Source organism: Equus przewalskii, chromosome 13 (genome assembly GCF_037783145.1).
Source record: "Equus przewalskii isolate Varuska chromosome 13, EquPr2, whole genome shotgun sequence".
NCBI classification, from domain to species: Eukaryota; Metazoa; Chordata; class Mammalia; order Perissodactyla; family Equidae; genus Equus; species Equus przewalskii.
Window position 1 is genome coordinate 71,889,300 of NC_091843.1, and position 19,573 is coordinate 71,908,872.

At 42.2% G+C, this 19,573-nt stretch overlaps 1 protein-coding gene across 1 annotated transcript in view; it reads left to right on the plus strand.

Moving 5' to 3' along the window:
* The first annotated feature begins 4,202 nt into the window (after positions 1-4,202).
* Positions 4,203-19,573, plus strand: part of ELL2 (elongation factor for RNA polymerase II 2) — a 74,223-nt gene continuing 58,852 nt past the window's right edge. Inside the window, exon 1 of the mRNA XM_070569676.1 lies at positions 4,203-4,687. Within this exon, the coding sequence (XP_070425777.1) occupies positions 4,541-4,687 (147 nt within the window). The 5' untranslated portion in view covers positions 4,203-4,540. The remainder of the gene's footprint in view (positions 4,688-19,573) is intronic.

The following is a 19,573-nucleotide window of genomic DNA, read 5'->3' on the forward strand; positions in this document are numbered from 1 at the left end:
GCTGCCAGTCTCAGCAAAGTTCCCAGAGGAGCTCTACCTCTCAGGAAATGAGGTAGACCATCATCATAAATGTTTTGGTGCCAAGCAGTAGCTAGGAAGAGGTTCAGCCTCTCGTCTCATAATTCCCATCAGTGCCACTCCCAAACCCATTGCCAAATAAATATACAATCTAAATAAAATTAGTATGTTTGCTACATGAACCCAGTTTCAATTCAGATCCCCTAGGTTCCTTCCATCCAGACTGCACCCAATCCCAAACCCTTCCTAAAGGGAAATTCTTGAGCTTCTATTGAATACCAGCAGTGATGGAAACAGACCAGAGAGCCCTCCCTATACATTCTGGGACCTTTCCCAGACCTGTGGATTTATTGTACTACCGCACAGTGAGATGGGGAACTCAGAGCCTGATTTGTCAATAATGATGACAAAAAATAACGCAATGTGACATTTCTTACACTTAAATGGAATAAAAAATAATCACACATGATACAATAATTGTTCAGCTTAAAATCTGTGTTTAGGCAACAAATACTTATGTCCTTCCTGTAAGTATTTCACTTTTATTCTCTAAAAATATTTAGTGACGTTCTCTCAAAATCACCAAGCTCCTACTTCAGTTGTCTCTGAGGAAAGGAGGAGATTTTTGCACAGGACTGGGCAAAGTCTTGAAAGGAGAGCTGTGTAATGATGCGGGGTCAAACACCATAGGGGCAGGAGGCTTTAAGGAGAGGGAATTCCAAGAGGAAAGAATTCCCCTTGGAAATTCTTCTTCCAGAGAGTTTCTCTGCTATAACTCTGTAAGGTTCTGTGTTCTCTTCATAACAGAAGACGTTGTCTTGTATTAAGACATTAGTAGGAACTTTTTCACAGGTGGCTTTAAGAAATAAATCACAAAACTAGTAAGACAGGTATAAGATAATGGCCTTCTGCACTGGAAATCACTAAAACAGAGGTTGAAAACTAGAAAGCTGTGGGTTAACTCAGGCCCAAAGACTTATTTAATGTCCACAAAATGTTTACTGAAAATCTTAGTTAAGTGCCAACCAATCAAAGTCAGAAAGCCTATGTAAAAATCTGCGATTTCCAGTTTTTCTTGAAAAATTAGAAGACTGGACAACACTGGGCCCCAGCATGTTCACCTGGCAACAGTCAGCTGGACCAGGAAATCACTGAGCCCTTTAAATACCCCAAGTTCACCACAGTCCAGCACCTTCAGTCCATGTGGCATTGTATTTGGCCTGCTTCACTCATTTTGAGTACCCAATGGTCCCTGAAGTCATCTGAATTGGTGAGCTCAGCTCCAAAGGAGAAGTGAGAAATGGTCATTAAATATATGGCAAGCAGGAATGAGGGGTGGCCCGGCATTTGAAGGCCAGTGAAGGCCTTGACGTTCACACGTCCTCTGCCTGCACTGTACACAAGGCATCAGAAATAGAGCGGGCTCTGCAACAGGTTACTTCCTTTTCGCCTTTTCCTTGCACTGAACTGTCATATAAAACAGATTTCTTCTCAGTTATTAAATCCAAACAATAGCTACTCAGTGTATATAGTGTCTAGATAGACACTTAAAAGAGCTGATTCAGACCCTATCTCTCCTGGTTGTAACAGGCTAGGCAGGTTGCTTTTAAATTAACGGTGTTTCAGTTTCCTCATTCATAAAATGAATGGGTTCAGCTAGAATGATCACTGAGATAATTTTTAGTTGGCCTCTCCCCATCTATGCCACCCCCACTTATCTAGAATCTACTCAGCCCTCAAGAGATATTCAAGTTCCACCACCTCCACAAAACCTCTCTAGACTTCTCCTTTCTCTGAATTTTTGAGCTTATCACTACCACCCCCCAAATTAGCATTTAATTCTCTAATTGCTCTGCTTTGAGTGTTGGTTCATTGGCCATATTTAAAGAGAAAATTCCTTTAAATAAGAGATTATACCGTTTAATTTTTAAATCCCCCACAACACTTTACACTTAATTCGCATTCAATAATTACTTGTTAATTATTTAAACCGAATAATGATACAGAAAATATCTATAAAATGGCAAACTTCCCAAAGAGCAGCTTTCATCAGCCTCTTCAAAATGAATTACACTTATCAGCATCACAACTTGCTCATCTGATTCAGGCAGGCATAATGTGTACCACGCAATGAAGAGACCCACTATTAGATTACCATATTATTTTGTACATGGTCACTGCTTCCTTCCATAGCCAAAAAGCTCAAAAGGGGAAAGACACAAACAATAACTCACTACAATAATATATTATCCACTGAAAGATTATTTTACCCACGAAAATAGGGCATGAGAAAAATTTTCCTACCACAATTAAAAAAAGAAAATCAATTACTAGTAAAGGGCCGCAGGTCAAACATTTGAAAACTACAGTAAAAACCACCCTTGCTACTCCCCCACCCCTTGGATGTCATCAGAAGTTCTGAGTAACAAGAGGCCAAATTAAGATGCCATGTGGGCGGGGATTTACCCACCTTCACCGGAAAAGCAGTGGGATACAGGTTTTACTTGTTTTGGTCAAACTTCCCCACACACACCTCCCGAATAATTAAGCCTTTAGATATGTGGTCAGTTCTTCCCCATCAAAGCAAAGCAAACACAAGAAAAGAATAATTCAAGCACAAAATTATTTTTTTAATATTTTTGTGATTGCCTTAGTTTCTCTATTCAAGATAACTAAGATAATTAACACTCGAAACTAAATTAACAAGTGTTAATCATGTTTTAACAGCTAGCCAATTCTAGTGGATTGAAATTAAGTCAATTTAAAAAACGCTCTCCTGCGATGGAACAACACTTAATACGGGTGTTTTCACTTAACCCATACTCTATGGAAGGAGAATTAGTTCTGTAACTCACATTACACCCATAAAAGGCTTGAGGGTCTGAATCAAGAGGTAGTGTACCTCTAGGCTGGGGAAGGGATTTATGCAAGCGCAGGGACGATGAATCATGAAAAACTCCCACCTGGACCTTTCTGGAAAATCATAACCCCATCCAATGAAAAAGGATGGGGAATACTGACTAAATGCCTATAATTTTTTCCGGGGAATCCCTGTAAAACACCACAAGGTTTTACAACCTGAGGGGAACAACAAGGGTCTCAAACTTCAAAAAACAGAAAAAAGTAATATTTTTAAACAGCCTTTCAGCAGCTCCAAGCCTTTCAATGGTTTGTTATTATCTGACGTTTCTGATCGCCCAGTTAATTCCTCCTCTCTGACGCGAAGCCCATCTGTCAATCTATGCACACACAGCCTGAAGAGGGCTTTTGATTAGGCGCCCTCCTCTAGCCACGCCTACACACGGAGCATCGCGAGGAACGGAAAGCATGCCCGGCCTCCGCACACCGGCATCTCCGCCGCTCAGTAGCTTAAACCCTTGCTAGGTTTTTCCCACATCCCTGTGAAATAAAATGGACAGACCTCAAACAGAGCCGGAGAACGAGAGTGGCGATGTCTCTTTTAATTTAGGTCAAGGCCAGTTCTACTCTTCTACGGTCCTTTGAAAGGAGATACCACGCCAACCAAGAGTGCCTCTCCACGTCCTATACAAAGGCACAACCCTGCCCCTCTGGCGAACCCCAGTGGAACGGAATATGTTCCTCTGGGATCACAAGCGGGCATGGCGTGGGCAAGACCTTGAAGTTCAATTCTCTATAATACTATGCCCACCAAAGGCGTTTCAGCCTTAGGCTTGGTGTGGAACTTAAGATGCTCCACACAATCCAGTACAACTCCGAAAGCCCAGGGTCGACTCTCTAATGTCAAGTTTAAGGCGAAAGGACGAAGAAAAAGGTCCTCCTCCATTCCATCTGCTCCACAACAGCGCTAAACTGAGTTTTGAGGAGAAGCTCTCCAGTGACTCCACCTACTGCGTCTTCCCTCACACGCACACACTCAGCTCCACAAGCTTCTGCAGCCGTCGGGGGATGAAGTCCTTACTTGGCCACACATGTGAGGCGGGGGTCCTCCTCTCTGAGGACCACCAGCGCAGCAAGAGGCTCTCCCCTACTCTCCCGACTCTCCACTACTACCCCCCACAGCGCCGGGGCTCCGACTCCAGGTAGTCAGAACAGGCAACCTGGACACCCAATTAGCAGGGGATCCCCCAGGCAAGCCTGGCCAATCGCAGCCAGCGATCCAAGACGACCAGACGTGACGTCAGATGCGATTAAGTTGGCGCGTCACCTCGACGTCAGCCTCTCACCTCTCGGACGTCCCGTCCCGGGAGCAAAACTCCAGCGACTTTGGGCCCCGCCTCCGTGAGAGTGAAAGGCGGCCAATGAGGGCGGTGCTGGGAGGGAAAGGGGCCAATGAGAAGAGCCCGGGGCGGGGCGCGGGGCCGGAGGGTGGGGCGGGTGGCGGCGGTGGCAGCCCGAGGTCTGGCTGCGCGCAGTATATGACAGTACGTCAGCAGCGGGATGGCCGTAGCTGTGGCGGCGGCTGCAGAAGCCCGAGCAGCCGCGGCCGCAGTGGAGGCTAGAGCCGGAGCGGCGTCGGCGGCGGCACCCCGGGGAGTTTAAGATGGCGGCAGGGGGGGCGGCGGGCCTGCGGGAGGAGCAGCGCTATGGGCTGTCGTGCGGACGGCTGGGGCAGGACAACATCACCGTACTGCATGTGAAGCTCACCGAGACGGCTATCCGAGCGCTCGAGACCTACCAGAGCCACAAGGTGAGGGGGCCGACCAGCCGGGCTCGGGGAGGGAGAGGGTTCCCCTCGCCGCCCGGCCGCGCCTCCCTGGGTCCCGGGCACCCGGCGGGGGGCCGGTGGAGCCGTGGCTCGCTGCCGCTGCCGTCAGCGCCCGCGGCTCCGAGCTGGGCAGGGCCGGGCAGGGTCGCTGACGCCGCGGTCCCGAGCCGGCCGGGCGTCCGGACGTTGGGAGGCGGGCGGGCGGGCGGCCCCTGGTGGTGGGGCCGAGGCAGCCGCAGCCCTGGCTCGGCTGCGCTGCCGCTGCGGGGCTTTCCGACGGCGCCCGCGGGTTTCCTGGCTTTTTCTGTGCCAGTGAGGGAGAGGCACCAGGGCGACAAGTGAGATGACCACGCTCTCCACGGCGGGGGCGGGGGGCGCGCGCGGCGACAGGGTAACGCACCCGGGAGGACCTGCGGACACAAGCCTTCTGTGTTGGGGGGAACATATAGTCACCGTGGACCCGCAAAGACAGGGACACCAGCGCTCCGCGTCTGGAAGTGGGGCACACCTTATACTCGCAGGGACTTGGGGACACAGGCACTCCGCATATGGGGCAGGCACACCGTGTACTCGCAAAGCTGGGACACAGGCGCTCCGTGTACGAGGGGGAGAGGACACACCTTGCAATCCCAGGGACTCTGGGGACACAGGCGCTTCGTGTTCCCAGAGACGCAGCAGCACCGCGTACCGAGGAGCCACACACACCCAGCGCTCACCGGCAACAAGACATTGGTTACGGAGGAGAGAGATTCACAGAGGCTCCTCGTACCCGAAAGACGCGCCGCGTCTCGGGCGAACTTACGGATAGGGAGACATAGGGAGACGTGGAGTAAAGGGGAGAACACACTGCGTCCCGGGCAGAGACTCCCGTTGCTTACCCCGCACCGCCTTCCGGCGAGAGACCTAGGGGGACACAGCTCGAGTGCAGCGAAGGGTCGTACGGACGCACATGCACCACAATTGGAGTACAAACCCAGGAACGCATTTTCACGTTGAAAAAAGGAGAGAGAGGCACACAGAGGAGACGCCGCAACCCGGGTGCATGAGGAAGCCGTTTATGGACATGCAGTGCGGTGTGTGGATGAGGGAGACAGGAGTGGACACATTGCAGAAGGAGAGAGATATATACCATATGAGGACGGGTAACATTTACTCTGAAAGGAGAGAGGGTCGGAGGGAGATAGAACCCATGGGGCATCCTGACAAATCGCCCAGTCCATACCGAGGAAACATGCTCCAATTAACTGATCTCATAAAACAGACACAGAGGGCCAGAGGGATACCCAGATACAGACTCACATAGTTATTCAGATAAAAGTGAAGAAAAGAATTAACATCTGTTGAGCTCCCACTAGTGCCAGGCACTTTAAATGCATAAAAGGAAGAGACAGAGTTGGAGGCAGAGCCACAGGAGAGGTGTGAACCCTGGTTCACTAAGGGCGTGTGAACCTGGGGCAAGGGAGACATGCCCCAAGGAGACTCAGTTCAGAGAAACCCCCTGCATATGTGTGCACACAGGAGGAGGCACAGCTTGGGAAGTACATGAACTCACATGATAATGTACGTGTAAACAGCAGGCTCTCATGGAGGTGAGCATGCTCACAGGGGGCCACTCACAGAATTGAGTGGACACATGGATGTACACTCCAGGACACATATGTTACCCACCAGAGAAGCATATGGTAAGAAACACTCAGATTTGAGAGGAGAGGGAGGACTGCATACACAGGGAGAAAGACACTTTCCTGCATACCATGAAATCCCAGGGAAAAAGAGTCTCATGTATGCTGGGAGGTCAGTGTACACCCAGCAATAGGAATGGAAGGAGATCTAAGAAATAGAAAAGTGTGTGTATCAGTAAATACTCTCAGACAGGTGCACCTGCGGGGAAGAGAGCAGCGCCAGCATGGAGTGGGAGGCCCATATGGGGGAAGCCAGATAGGCAGGCAGAGGGCACTGGAGAGGAACTCAGCCCTGCAAGATGGAGAGATAAGCCTGCCTGTTCCAAGGGGAGGTTGTGGGAAGGAATGACAGTGGGAAGAAGGTAGGTCAGGGAATGTAAAGAGGAAAAAACACAGAGGCCAGAGAGGAAGAAGCCAGCAGAGGAGGCCAACTTTCAGTCGGAAACAGACCCAGGGAGCAGAGAAAGGCTGACACACAGAGGATGAGAAGAGGCATCTCTGGGGACAGTAGGTCAGCCAGCCACCTTGGGGGAACAAGAGGCAAACTGTAGTTGATTACAGCCAGATTGACAGACGCTGTACACTTGGCAGGGAAGAGGTGGGTGAGGAGGCCCACACAAGGAAGGGATAGTACCCAGGGAGAGTTAGGTGACAGAGAGGCTCCCTGGGCTCACTGATCTGCATGACGGCTGAGGCCCAGGAAGGGAGTACTGTTTGTTTTCCTACCTTCATTTCTACCACCTACACTTTAGTGTTTACATGTTTGGGATTAAGGTTGGAGTGCTTTGACTCCAAAAGCTCCCACATTTATATACCCGTGTCTTCCAGGAGACAGGAAATCAAAAATTCTTTCTCTCCTAACTCACCTCTTAGTTCTTGATTTTTTATTTTATTTTATTTTATTTCATAGTCGAAGGTACCGAACTCAATGCCTTTCTTTGCTCCTAACTACTTCTGTTACCTATTAATATCATTACTATCTTTTTCCATCTCTGTGCATGCCAATTAATGGGTCTGGTCAGTATGTACAGAGACAGAGAAGGGAAAGGAAAGATGACTTTTCCAAGTCCCTCCACCTTTCTGAGTGTGGAGCCAGGTAAACTGAGTTAATCCTAGGATTCCTTTTCTGTTGAAAAGCTGGTAGTAGAAGCAGTGCCATACAGGGAGAGGAGGAAGAAATAAGCTGACTTGGCCTTTGCAATTGGACACTGCCTTGTTTCTGACTCAACCATCTCCTGCCCCCAGGCATCACTGTCACTTCAGCCACGGAAACACTTTTTAAAGGGGCTTGGAAAAGCAGGAATTGGGGTAAAACTGTTACTCCAAGATGGGTGAAAAGTGGGAAGAGACTGAAGAAAAAGAAATGAGGGATCCTTAGGGTGATCGTACACACTGTTGGTACTTACTACAGGATCCTCTCGCATGTTCGGTTAAGCCTCCCACGAATGAATGTGTCCTCAGTGCCCCTCCTCCTGGCTCAGGCCGGACCAGGGCTCCCCCATCAGCACAGTAACAGCTGCCAGCAGTAGGCATCTGGCTGAGCTTTTATCCTCTAGTAGAAGGATACTTGTTTGGTCTTTTACACCTTCCACTCTTATCAGAAGTAGAGCTTGTGGCTTTAAATTGTAGCTGCTCTTTGGAAATATGTTGGCATGTGTTGACTAATTGGGAAGAAGTTTCTGATGATCACGCCTATTCTCTCTGGAAAGAAAATGCCTTTAATTTCTCACATAAAACTGCCTTGCCATTTCTATGCTTGGATAGGAAGGTGCTTGATGCTTAACAAGTGGCCTCCGAGTGGCTTTGGCCTGTGCAAGGTTATGACTGTTATTCCTCATCTCCTAATGACTTTCTAAGCCAGAAGTTTCAACAGGTTAATTCTCCAAATTAAGCATCAGAGAGCTATTATCCAGGTTATTTTGTCTGTTGTATTTACTCATCTAAATTAATCCACTTGACGTAAGGCTTTAGGGAGGTAAATTTAGGAATTTTAGGAAAGTTTGGTTTAGGCAGAATGCAGTTCTTTAGATATAATTGAGCAAGTATACAAAATTATTAGGGTTCATGGAAACAGAATCTTTAATTGGAAACAGTTCCTCACTGTTTCAGATGACAGGCAATTCAAGTTTTCTATTTTTAGAGAAGAAATGAAGAATGCTAACTTGGGAACCTTTCTAAACAGGGACTGGGATGGGGAAGAGAGACATTGTGAGTCTAGGAATGGGAGCTGTGGTTGGAGTAAATATCTCCTAAAAGTTGTTTTCTGCTCAATTTCAAATGGATTAGTATAAAAAAGTGTTAACTGGGAAGTTATTTTCATAGTTTGCAGAATAAATTTAGACATACTAATTCAGATATCTAGGACATATTGCAAAGCTACTTTTTTTTTTACTGTAGATAAATTATTTTGAATGAAGGGACAAGTTACTAAATAAATAAAATCACAAATTACAACTTTATAGTCATTCTAAATTGATGTCTTTTATTAGGTGGTCTGTATAAACTGTACATATTTTAAAGGAGCATATGTTACTGTAATTATGTATTTCTCCCAAATGTATGCTAAAACTATATTTAAAATTAAAACCCAAAATTGTAAAATATATTTTACCTAATTTCTTCAGTAATGTAGCTGGCTTTATTTTGATATCTGAGTAACTCATTTGTAGTAGTCGGCCCTTGCTGTCAGTGACTCCGTGGATCAAAAGGCCTACGACGGTTGTGTCTGTACTGAACATGTACAGACCTTTTTTTCTTGTCATTATTCCCTAAACAATACTGTATAACAACGATTTACATATCATTTACATTGTATTAGATATTATAAGTAATCTAGAGATGATTTAAATATGCAAATATGCCATTTTATATAAGGGACTTGAGCATCCTAGGATTTTGGTATCCTGGGGGGTCCTGGAACCAATCCCCCATGGATACCAAGGGACAACTTTAACAAAAATCGTATCAAAATATTGTTTTCAGATTCTGTCATTGCTGAGCCTGTCAATTTATTTTTTTTAAATGTTTACTCAAAGTTTCAAAGGTGGTGGCTCGAATAATATTATCAAGTTTATCCAACACTTATATAAAAAGTCTTGCATATATGCCTTTGAGGTCAGGGGTCATTTATTCTCTATGCCTGAAGACCGGAAAGCAGATTCCTTTAAGAAGGATTCTCATAACACATTCTCTAGTCAACTCTAATTATTGGCTTTAAGTAAATTTTCCTGCCTTGATTACTGTCTTCTAGGAAAATGATAGTGTTTTGAAAATTTGTAAAAATATGCTTACACTTAATTTTACATGAAGAATTCAGTCTCTCTCAGTATTATCAGAGACTATTATTTCCAATCAAAGCATAAAGTCTTATTTAAACCTCCAAAGTTACTGTCCTTCATGATAGCTCCTTTTATAGTGTTCCTTGATCTTTTAAAATCACTGATCCCACAGGTCATGGGGTAGGTGATTTCCTCTCCTTTGCCTGTCTGTCTACCAGGTGAACTTTTCAACATTTGATTCTTTGTGGTTTAAAGCACAGAAAAGTCTCAAACTTTACTTTATTTCTTGTCTCTTCTTTCTCTGCCTGCCTTCAAAGAATTTTGAGTGTGTGTGTGTCCAGTAATCTGCCTTATAAATACAGACCCTTTTCTCCTTAAAGTACCACTCAAGTGTCCAGACCTGCCAGCACAGAGCTGCCACTGCTAGCAAACATGTTTAAGTAATACAATGAGGTTTGCATTAGCACATTCCTTTTGTTGTACTTTTTAAATGTAGCCAGGTTTAATATAAATAAGTTAATGTTACTAACTTTTAACTTAGACCAATCTTCAGGCTGAACTTGACCTTAAATGCTTTTTATCAAGTCAAGTTTGTGCCCCATGTTGCAGTAAGTGTTTGAAGTTTATTCAAATGATCAGATGCTCAGTGCAAAGAAGGGTGCTCCTCCTAGTGAAAAGAAGTAGCCAGATTGCCTAAAAAGATAGACAGGGAACCTTGGCACCAGAATTGGGAGGAGAAAGAAAGAACATATGTGAAGGATTGGAACATGTTCAAGAAAAGAATTTAAAAGGAAAGGGGCGTAGAATTCTTGGAATGATTTACAGGAAAGCTTACTGAGGACAATCACCAGATCCAGCTGCTCCATTTGCACTTGTAAAAAACGATGGAAGCTGTGCTCATACTGCTTATTATGTAATTTGTGATAAAGCCAGCAGAGGGAGGAAAATGAGAATTTCAGCTGAACCATTTCTGGGTCATTTGTAGCACTTTGCAGTGACCACAGAGAAGCTTAGGAGCCTGGCACCAGAGTCCAGCCCACTTATTTGCCAGTTTGGGCCAAATGTATTTGGTGTGTTTGAGAAGATGGCATCTAAATTGTGCTTTGGATATTTCTGTATTTAAGATGAGCTAAGTTTTGGAATAAAGACAACAGCATGTATATAGCCCCAGGTTTGCCTCTCCTGTATACCTCAGCTCCATACAGCGTTTCCCATGACTTACGTAAATATCTAGAAAAGCAAGTCTGGAGTAGAATACAGTAAATTAATGGCCGTGTCTCCATAGCCAAATTGAAGCCGAAAAACATGGCATAACTCACATGAGATTTCAGGAAGAGTTGCTCTTTCTTTTCTTTCCCTCCCTCCCTTTCTCTCTTCCAGTTTATTTATCTATCTATGATTTCTGTTGTGGCATTATGGCTCTTGAGAACCCTGTTAAACCTTTAGGAAAAACTGGTTTAAGGGCCTAATACTTTGCCAGCAAAGGCCAAACCTAGCATTTCCCAATTTAAGATAGGATATAAGAAGAGAGAATCTTATTAATTAGGCTATATATTCTCCTTAAAGATTCCTAAATCAACTTAGCACCTTGAATTGAACTCAACAGACAAGAACATTTGGCTACTAGTTTCCTAGTAACTAGATTGGTAGTAAAATGGCATAAGTTTCTTGTCTTATTGGGGATCGTATACATTATTGTTCTAAAAAACCTAAAGATCCTTCGGTCTTAAAGGATTTTGGCAAGATTTTAGTAGGCAGAGACTGGATGGGGGACCACATCTCTAACAGAAGGAATGGCACAAGCAAGGAAAAGACAGCAGTGGAAAAGCTAGGGCAGGCTCTGAGAGTTGAAAGGAAGACCTTGTTCCACTTAACCTGGAGTGCAGGAGAAAAGTATAGTTGGATTTAAGAGAAGGAAGGCAGATTGGAGCAGGTTGGATTTTATTCTGTCAACACTAAGGAGAAACTGAGTAGAAATCTAAGGTGATTTGAGCTATGCTTTAGGATTATTCTGGCCTTGGTGTACATGATGAACATAAGGTGAATCTGGAAGGAAGTAGACAAGTTGGGAAGAAGTATGTGGTCCAGGCCAGAGATGATTGAGGTCTAAATCAGGGTGCTTGTGGGAGACATTAGAGGTGAATAGAATCTATAAAATTTAGCAACAGGTTTTAAACGATTGAATCGAGATTTCTAGCCATCAGCACTAGGAGAGGTACCCTTAGTAGAAAAAGGGAAATCAGAAGTAGTTGGGAGAGTGGAGTGGGGAGATAATGTTGAGTACTATTTTAGTGAATATTCACTCAGTCTTTTGTATGGTGACCAAGAAACTTAGGTTTGATTAGATGTTTTATATTTGAGGAGTATATTTGGGGGTCTGAGGCTAGACTAGAACAATGCTATATTGTTTACATGTCCTATATGAACTCTTTTCTGTTTGGATGGAAATTTGGGGGATTGGTGATGTTTTGGGGGAAATCGAAATTATTAGGTGGAGGAATTTTGGTTTTGAGCATGGATTTTATTTTGTTTGTATTTTTGTGGACTTCCTTTATTCAATAACTTTCTATATAAATTGGACTTAAGACCATCATAGAGCTCAGATAATATGAAAATCAAATTTGATTTTAACAAGAAGATCAGACCTTCTGTGGTTTCTGTCTCTAATGATTATTGAAATGTTAAGCAATTCTATAATGTGCCTGGATTAACATTTCAAGCATCATTTTTAAGTGGTTCCTAAAGGCCTCGAAAAGGTCAGTGTTTTCACTTCTTCCAGATTACCTCCATTTCTGTTTTGGTGTTTTGATTCTCCTCTTTTTGTTTGACAGTTTCGTTATGAAAAACAAAACAAAAAACAATCATGAGTACATAAAGCTTTTGTTCTATGTGTACATTGTCATGAAGTAGGTATGGGCACTTGGTTCATGGTCCATGGAGATAACCTTGGCTAGAAGACTTTTCCACTGAACAGTGAGCTTACTTAAGAGTGGAGCCGGGCTTGAACTTTCTAATAAGATTCATTGAAATACTTTAGGATCTAAACATGTTTACCAGGAAACGTAAATGTCAGAATATTTTAAAATAACATTTACTTATAATCATTGCTTTTGGTTTCCATTATTGGAAACCATTGTGTCTCAGAACTAGAAAGCATATCCATGTAGTAAAATCTCAGGTGAGTGTCCTGAGATGTTTTTTCTTTTTTGTTTTTTTTTCTCCCCAAAGTCCCAGTACGTAGTTGTATATCCCAGTTGTAAATCATTCTAGTTATTCTGTGTGGGATGCTGCCACAGCATGGCTTGATGAATTGTGTGTAGGTCTGCACCCAGCATCCAAACTGATGAACCCCGGGCTGCCAAAGTGGAGCACTCGAAGTTAACCATTGGGCCACGGAGCCAGCCCCTGTTTTTTTCTTTAATAAAAGATTAAGAAATAGGAGTCAGAATTATAACTAACAAATATTCATTTAGCACACGTTTATTAATCTTCTGACATGTGCCAGGCATAGAACTATGCTTTGGAAATATAAAGCTGAATAAGTCGCGGATGGTCCTTGCCATCAAGAAAGTGCTTGTGCTTTAGTAGAAACAGGCAGATGTGTGAAAAAATAAACGCAATAAAGCCTGTGTTCAAGGGAGACTCCTAAAGAGAGAAGGATTATGTGTGAGGATGTATCTGAGAAACAGTGTCTGCTTTTTCAACTCCCATTCTCTGCTCAGCCCATTCCCATTGGGTTATCTTTACCACACCCCTGAGATTGCACCTGACTGGGTCCCTTGTTGTCAAGTCCAGTGGTCCTCTCTCTGTTCCTGTCTTACCTGACCTCAGCAGCATTCCATCCTGTTGACCACTCCTTCCTGTTAGAAACACACTTCTAATTTCCCTCCTGCCTCCTTGCCCATTCTTTTTCAGTCTCCTCTCCTGACTATCCTCTGCTTGACTGGCCTCTGAATGTTGGAAAGCCTCTCTCCTTTCTCTTTATCTATTCCCTCTCCCTAGGTGAGCTCATCTAGTCTTTTGGATTTGAGTGCCATCTGCATGTTAGTGACTTCCAAATATTTATCTCCAGCTCTGACGTTCCTCCAACTCCAGACACTTATTCCAACACCTTATCTCCTTATCAAGTTTAATAGGTATCTCAAACTTAACAGATTCGAACACAATTCTTAATTTCACTCCTCAAACCTGTATCTTCCTGAGTGTTCCCCATCTTAGTAACTGGCAGTACTCTTCACCAGTTGCCTAGTAATTGACTAGTCATCCATGATTTGTCTCCTCTTTTCTTGACTTATTTGTTCCAGCATCAAGTCTTGTCAGTCTTCAAACATCTGAAATCTAATCCCATCTATCACTACTGCTCTAGTCTCAGCCACCATCATCTCTCTTGAGGACTACTGCCATGGACGTCCAGCTAGCCTCCAAGCTTCCACTCTTCCCCCCATAATGCATTCTCCACACAGCAGTCAGTGTGATCTTTTTAAAACTTTAAATATGATCATGTAATTTCTCAGTTTCAAGCCTTCTAATATCTTCCTTTGTCAAAGTATTTTAGATGCTTCATTTTATCAGTTTCTAGTATTTTAAAAATAATCTTATCTTCCAATGCAAGTTTATTTTACTGCTTGTTATACTTCTACTCTAGAGATCATGATCCCAAAGAACAAATCTTTGTTTGCATTTATAGTCAGATTTGACATGTAAGCTTGTTATACAGTTATAAAGTCCACGTAAGCTCTATCTTGGAAAAAATGATGAGATATTATGCTTCAAGTGTTGTTGGTTTAAAGACTAGTTCATAGTAACCAACTTTTTGGCTGGTTGTTCAGTTTAGATTTTTGCTTTCTTTGTTCTTTTAAGAGCTTTCTTTGAAATGGTAAGATTAAAGAAAATAATTTTTTTAAAAATTTGACCTGCATCAGATAGCTACAGTTTTCCAGAAGCTATCTTTCAAAACAAAAATTGTGTTAAATAGATTAGGTTTTTAATCTTCTCACTACTGTTTTGGTAATCACTTTTATATTTCACTCTATTCTATGCTATAATGACTAGAAAGAAATTATTCTTTAGAATAAGAAATTATTCTTTATTCCTTATGTTCTTTAATCTGGTTCTTCTAAATCTGCAGAGGGGGAGTTTCCCCTACTTATAGGGTTGGATTGACTCACAAAGCAAAGTACTAGATTTTTTGAAGTGGTGGGTAAGAGCACAGTTCTTAAAGTGAGACAGGCCAAGGTTTGAGTCCCCCGTCACTTATTAGCTGTGTAACCTTAGGTAATTCATAGGACTTACCTGAGAAGTGGAAATCAGTCTCTACCCCATAAGGGTGTTCTGAGGATTCCCGGCGGTGATGGTAAAAATGATTATAGAGCCTGACACATTCTAAGCTCCCAATAAATGGTAACTAGGTAACCATAATTATTTCTTAAAACAATCACACTTAAAGCAATCACCTGACCCATCACCATTTATAGAAAGTTTTCTGGTTTTGGCAAAGTTCCAAAATTATATTTGACTGGAATTTTTTTTGTACTATCATTATCATGACTTATAATGCAGCTTAAGTACTCAGAGAAATACCAAGTATTTAATAAATGCCTTCTGGTTGATTTTAAAGAATTCTTGAATGAAATAATTCACGAGTTAACTTTGGGTTAAGTTGAAGTTCCATGATGAGTTCAGAAGGGAAGCTGAAGCTGTTTCACGTACATCTCTAACCTTAGGGAATAAAGTTAGAAAGATTTCTATAATGCACTTCTTAGAGAAATTACTCTTTTCTGGGCCCAGAATGCTATTTCTTATATTTGTGTATTGACCAAACCAATGGTGGTTGATAGAGTAAAAGTAACCATAGATTTAATTTGTCTACATGGATAAGCAATATGTAAATAATCAAGAAATGGTTATAACAACTTTTATAGGATAAGTAACTTTCTTTTATTAAACTCCAAAGAAACTTGAGCTTTATTCCTTCTCTCCCATCCTGAAAGAATCATGTCAGAAATTAATATTACTTGGTAAAATTAAGATTACTTAGTAAAATTAATTAGTAAATTACATATTACTTTTATAGTCCTGATATATTGTGAAGAATAATCCCTGGAAATAAGTGGACATAGATTTCTTTGGTCCTAGAGGAATTTTTGTTGTAATAGAATTGGTTTGTAAGGGCAGATGTCAAGAATATAAACAAACTTTTGAGCATTTTAGTGTTGCCTACCCTTTTATTCTTTGCTTAAGAATGCCCCACATTCCCAGAGATATAGAGGGTTAATTCAGGAGCTCTAAAAACAGTGGATTGACTGAAGTTTAACAGACCCATCATTTTTATCAGGTTGTTGAAGCATTTGTCAAAAGTAGTTTCCCTAGCCAGTCCCAGTCTGCACTGTGTTTCTTGGCTGGATGAAGATACAAGATCGCCATCTTACTTATAGCTCAACTACTATTCAGTTAAACCCTCGAGTTACCTGATTTTCAAAAGAGCTACTTGGTGTGCATATATTTAATTAGAGCTAAAAATCAAAAGTTGAAGCCCTGTTGAAACTCATTTTTAATTGAAATTCACTTAAGTTAAATATTATATTAATACATGCTATATCATATTTGGCCACCTGTAATTACATTATCCTTTTAAATTGAATTGCATTTGAAAAAATATACAAGTTGAGGTCATGTTTGTGCAATTAACTTAGGGTAAAAAACATTTAGACGACAAACTAAGATGCTGGAGACATTTGCTTATAATGGTATTGACTTTTAGAACTTATTCCTGTGGCTGTGCCCTGAACACAGTGGTCAGATGCATAATAAGTGGTATGGGGTTCTAGCTATCTCCTCCTGTTGCATTTTTTACAACATTCAAGAACTATAGCCTGGTAACATCTTCTTCTAAAATTGGGATTAAAATCAATAAAGCATTTGAGTTTCTCTCATGTATTTTTCTCTTCTGGGTGGTCAGATATCTTAAAGGAGTTTTTCAGTAGTGGTGATCTTAGTTTGTCCTGTTTGGATAAGCACCCACAACTATCCCGTAGATCAGGGTTTTGTTACTTTTTAAATGAGAAATGATAACACAAATGTTTATATATGTTCCTTTCTTATATTTGGTCCTTATAGCAAAGAACTATTACTTTTTAGTTTGTATTTAATCAGAAACTGAACTTTGGAAATTGTTATGAAATTCATTTTCCTTGGGGAAAAAATGCCAGAAGAACTAAATGAACATTTAAGAGCTTTTAAATGTTCAGCACTAGGAGGTAACCTGTTACAGAGGCAAGAGAAGGAGAGGGGTCTGTTTTTGGAATTAAGAGGCCTGGATTTGAGGTCTAGCTCTGCTCTTCACAAGCTTGGTGATTTTGAGCAATGCACTTGCACTTTACCTGTTGGAGACTCATTTCTCTCTCTCTGAAACCGGGGATAATGATGCCTTCCTACCACCAAGGGCTGGTTTTAGGAAGCTCACTTGAGACGATAGATATAAAATGCTCTGTACATTACAACACTATGTAAGTGATCATTTTTCTTTGAGGTATCAAGCAATAAAGATAGAACCACAAGCATATCAGGAGGTTAGGTTCTAAATTCAGGTGATGAGGCAAAAAATTGGGTGAAGTCAAAATTACTCTGGAAAGTTCCTAAATTGATGTAAAGAATAGTTGTATTGTTGGGTCTATACAACCCTGACTAGTAATTGGTAAAGTGTATAATGTTTATAGTAGTGTACTGCCTATATAAAGAGAACATGGCCAAGGTGATTTTACGATATTTCTTTTTTTAAGCTGAGCATAATGTAGGTAAATACTTGTAAGTTAAATATGTATTAGACTCCTCTGTATCATAACAACTAGGAGTAGGACAACATATGAAAAAATACAGTGCCACTGTAGTGGAATCATAGACACAGGCTTCTGGAAAAACACCAGCTAACATGAGTTAACTCAAAGTGGGCATAGTTTAGAGTTAGCAAAATGGTGGCAGCAGTGTTTTATTTGGCTAGAAAAAGGTCTGTCGTTTTTAAATTTGAATCCTTTCTCAGTTGGACATTCATTCTCCAGGTACTCTCCACTCCTTTACAACTGGTCTCTTGCACATTTACCTGCCTTGGGTCCTTAAACACAGTGAGTCTTTTGATTCCTGATTTATCCAAGGGAAGGCCTTGCTGAGGAAATAATCTTGAACTTGAATGTTAAGTAAGTGATTGGTATGGATTAGCAAATTAGTGTTTTTCAGAAGGTATTCCAGGTTGAAGGAACAGGAAGAAGGTAGAAATAGAGAGGAAAATGTTTACAAAACAAAAAAAAACAAAGGTTAACACAGCTGAGCCACAGTTGGGAGGAAGTGGAAGATGAAACTGGTTGGTCCTGTAGTTGGAGGGTCTGTTTTACATATGGAGGAGTTTGCTTTGCTTCCATAGAACTCAGTGGGAGGAGACCCACTGCCGGCTGTGTGACATGCCATGTGGTGTCTGAGAGAACTTCCACTGGCCGTTTGAATGATGAACAGCATTTGGAAGGAATTGAAGGAAGAGAGGAAGGCCTTTATCTGGGTGTTTGGTGATAGGGCCTGAAACAGCCCAGGGGCTTTCAAAGTAGAGACTAAGAGCTTATTTGATGGAGTCTAGGGCTTTATTTTTCTTTGGTACCTGATATTCAAGCTTTCAGCACATTTTATCACTCTTCCTTGAGAATGTCTGCTCATTCCATCATCTTATGTTTGCTCCAGATGAAGTCATACTAATTTAGGCCTTTATCAACAGACTATTTCTAAATAAAGCATCCCTTGGAGCTGATCTCTAATCCTTTTCTCTAGCCCCAGTCCATCTCTTTCCATCTTTCTCACACATGACTGAAAGAGCTGCCTTCCTGAAACACTTCTTTCAGCAACTCACTTTCATATTCCAAAAATTAGAAGAGCCTGCAATTGTTTATCATGTCAAAGGCAAGACTTAAAGGCCATCTTGAGGGGGTAATGGAGGGGATATGGGCAGGGTTATGTTACAAGGTGATAAACGTTTTGAAATCCTGAGGCCTGAAATTTAAATTAGTCTTGTTTATTCTGTAGTGGATAGAAGCTGAAACTGAAGACAAATTTTGAGGTCAAGGAAAGATTAGGCAGGGATAGCAAGGTCCAGTTCTCATCTTTTGTGTTGTATTTCAGCTGTGAAAGAACTCTGTACACACCCAGAGACCTGTCCTCTGCCCACACAGCACCCTTTTCTGCCTCCCTTCTTTTTTGCTCAGGGCACACCCTCTCCCTGGAGTTTGTCTTTTCAAAATTGCTGCTCAAGATCTATCTTTTCCATAAGTCCTTCGGCTTTTCTGGTATCTCTTCTAACCCATACTCTTCTCTCCTTTTTGAGAATTCTTGCTGCACCTCCCAGTAGTACCTGGCCTAGTAGTTAATCATTCTGAAATGTTCCCCAGCTAAGATGTGAACTCTCTGGCATGAAGAACTAGGCCCCCCACTCTTAAATCTCCCATAGTAGGTGTGTGTGGAGCACAAGGTGGTAGAAGAAAAGCAGCATGGCACAATAGGAGGATTGAGTCCTGGGTTCTGGCCCCAGCTTAGTTAGTAATGGGTCACAGGGCCTGTGGGGGGTGGGCATCAACTATATTATCTCTGGATTTGGAATTCTGTGATTCTGGCAGTGTGTAATTGCCAAATAGAATATGGTGTGCAGAGGGGGAGAAGAGACTATAAATTAAATTTAAGGTGTGAGCCTGGAGAACTGAAAAGAAATATCCTTGCCAGAAAAGTGGGAAAGAGGTGCCAGTTTGGTTGGGGGATGTGGGGGGTCAGGCAGAGGAGTTCGTTTAGTGTTAGCTAGTTTTGCTGTCGTTGACAGTTTCTAATGCAAAATGTCCTCAGCAGTGATAAGTAGCAGGTTGTAGAGAGATGCAAGTTGAGGA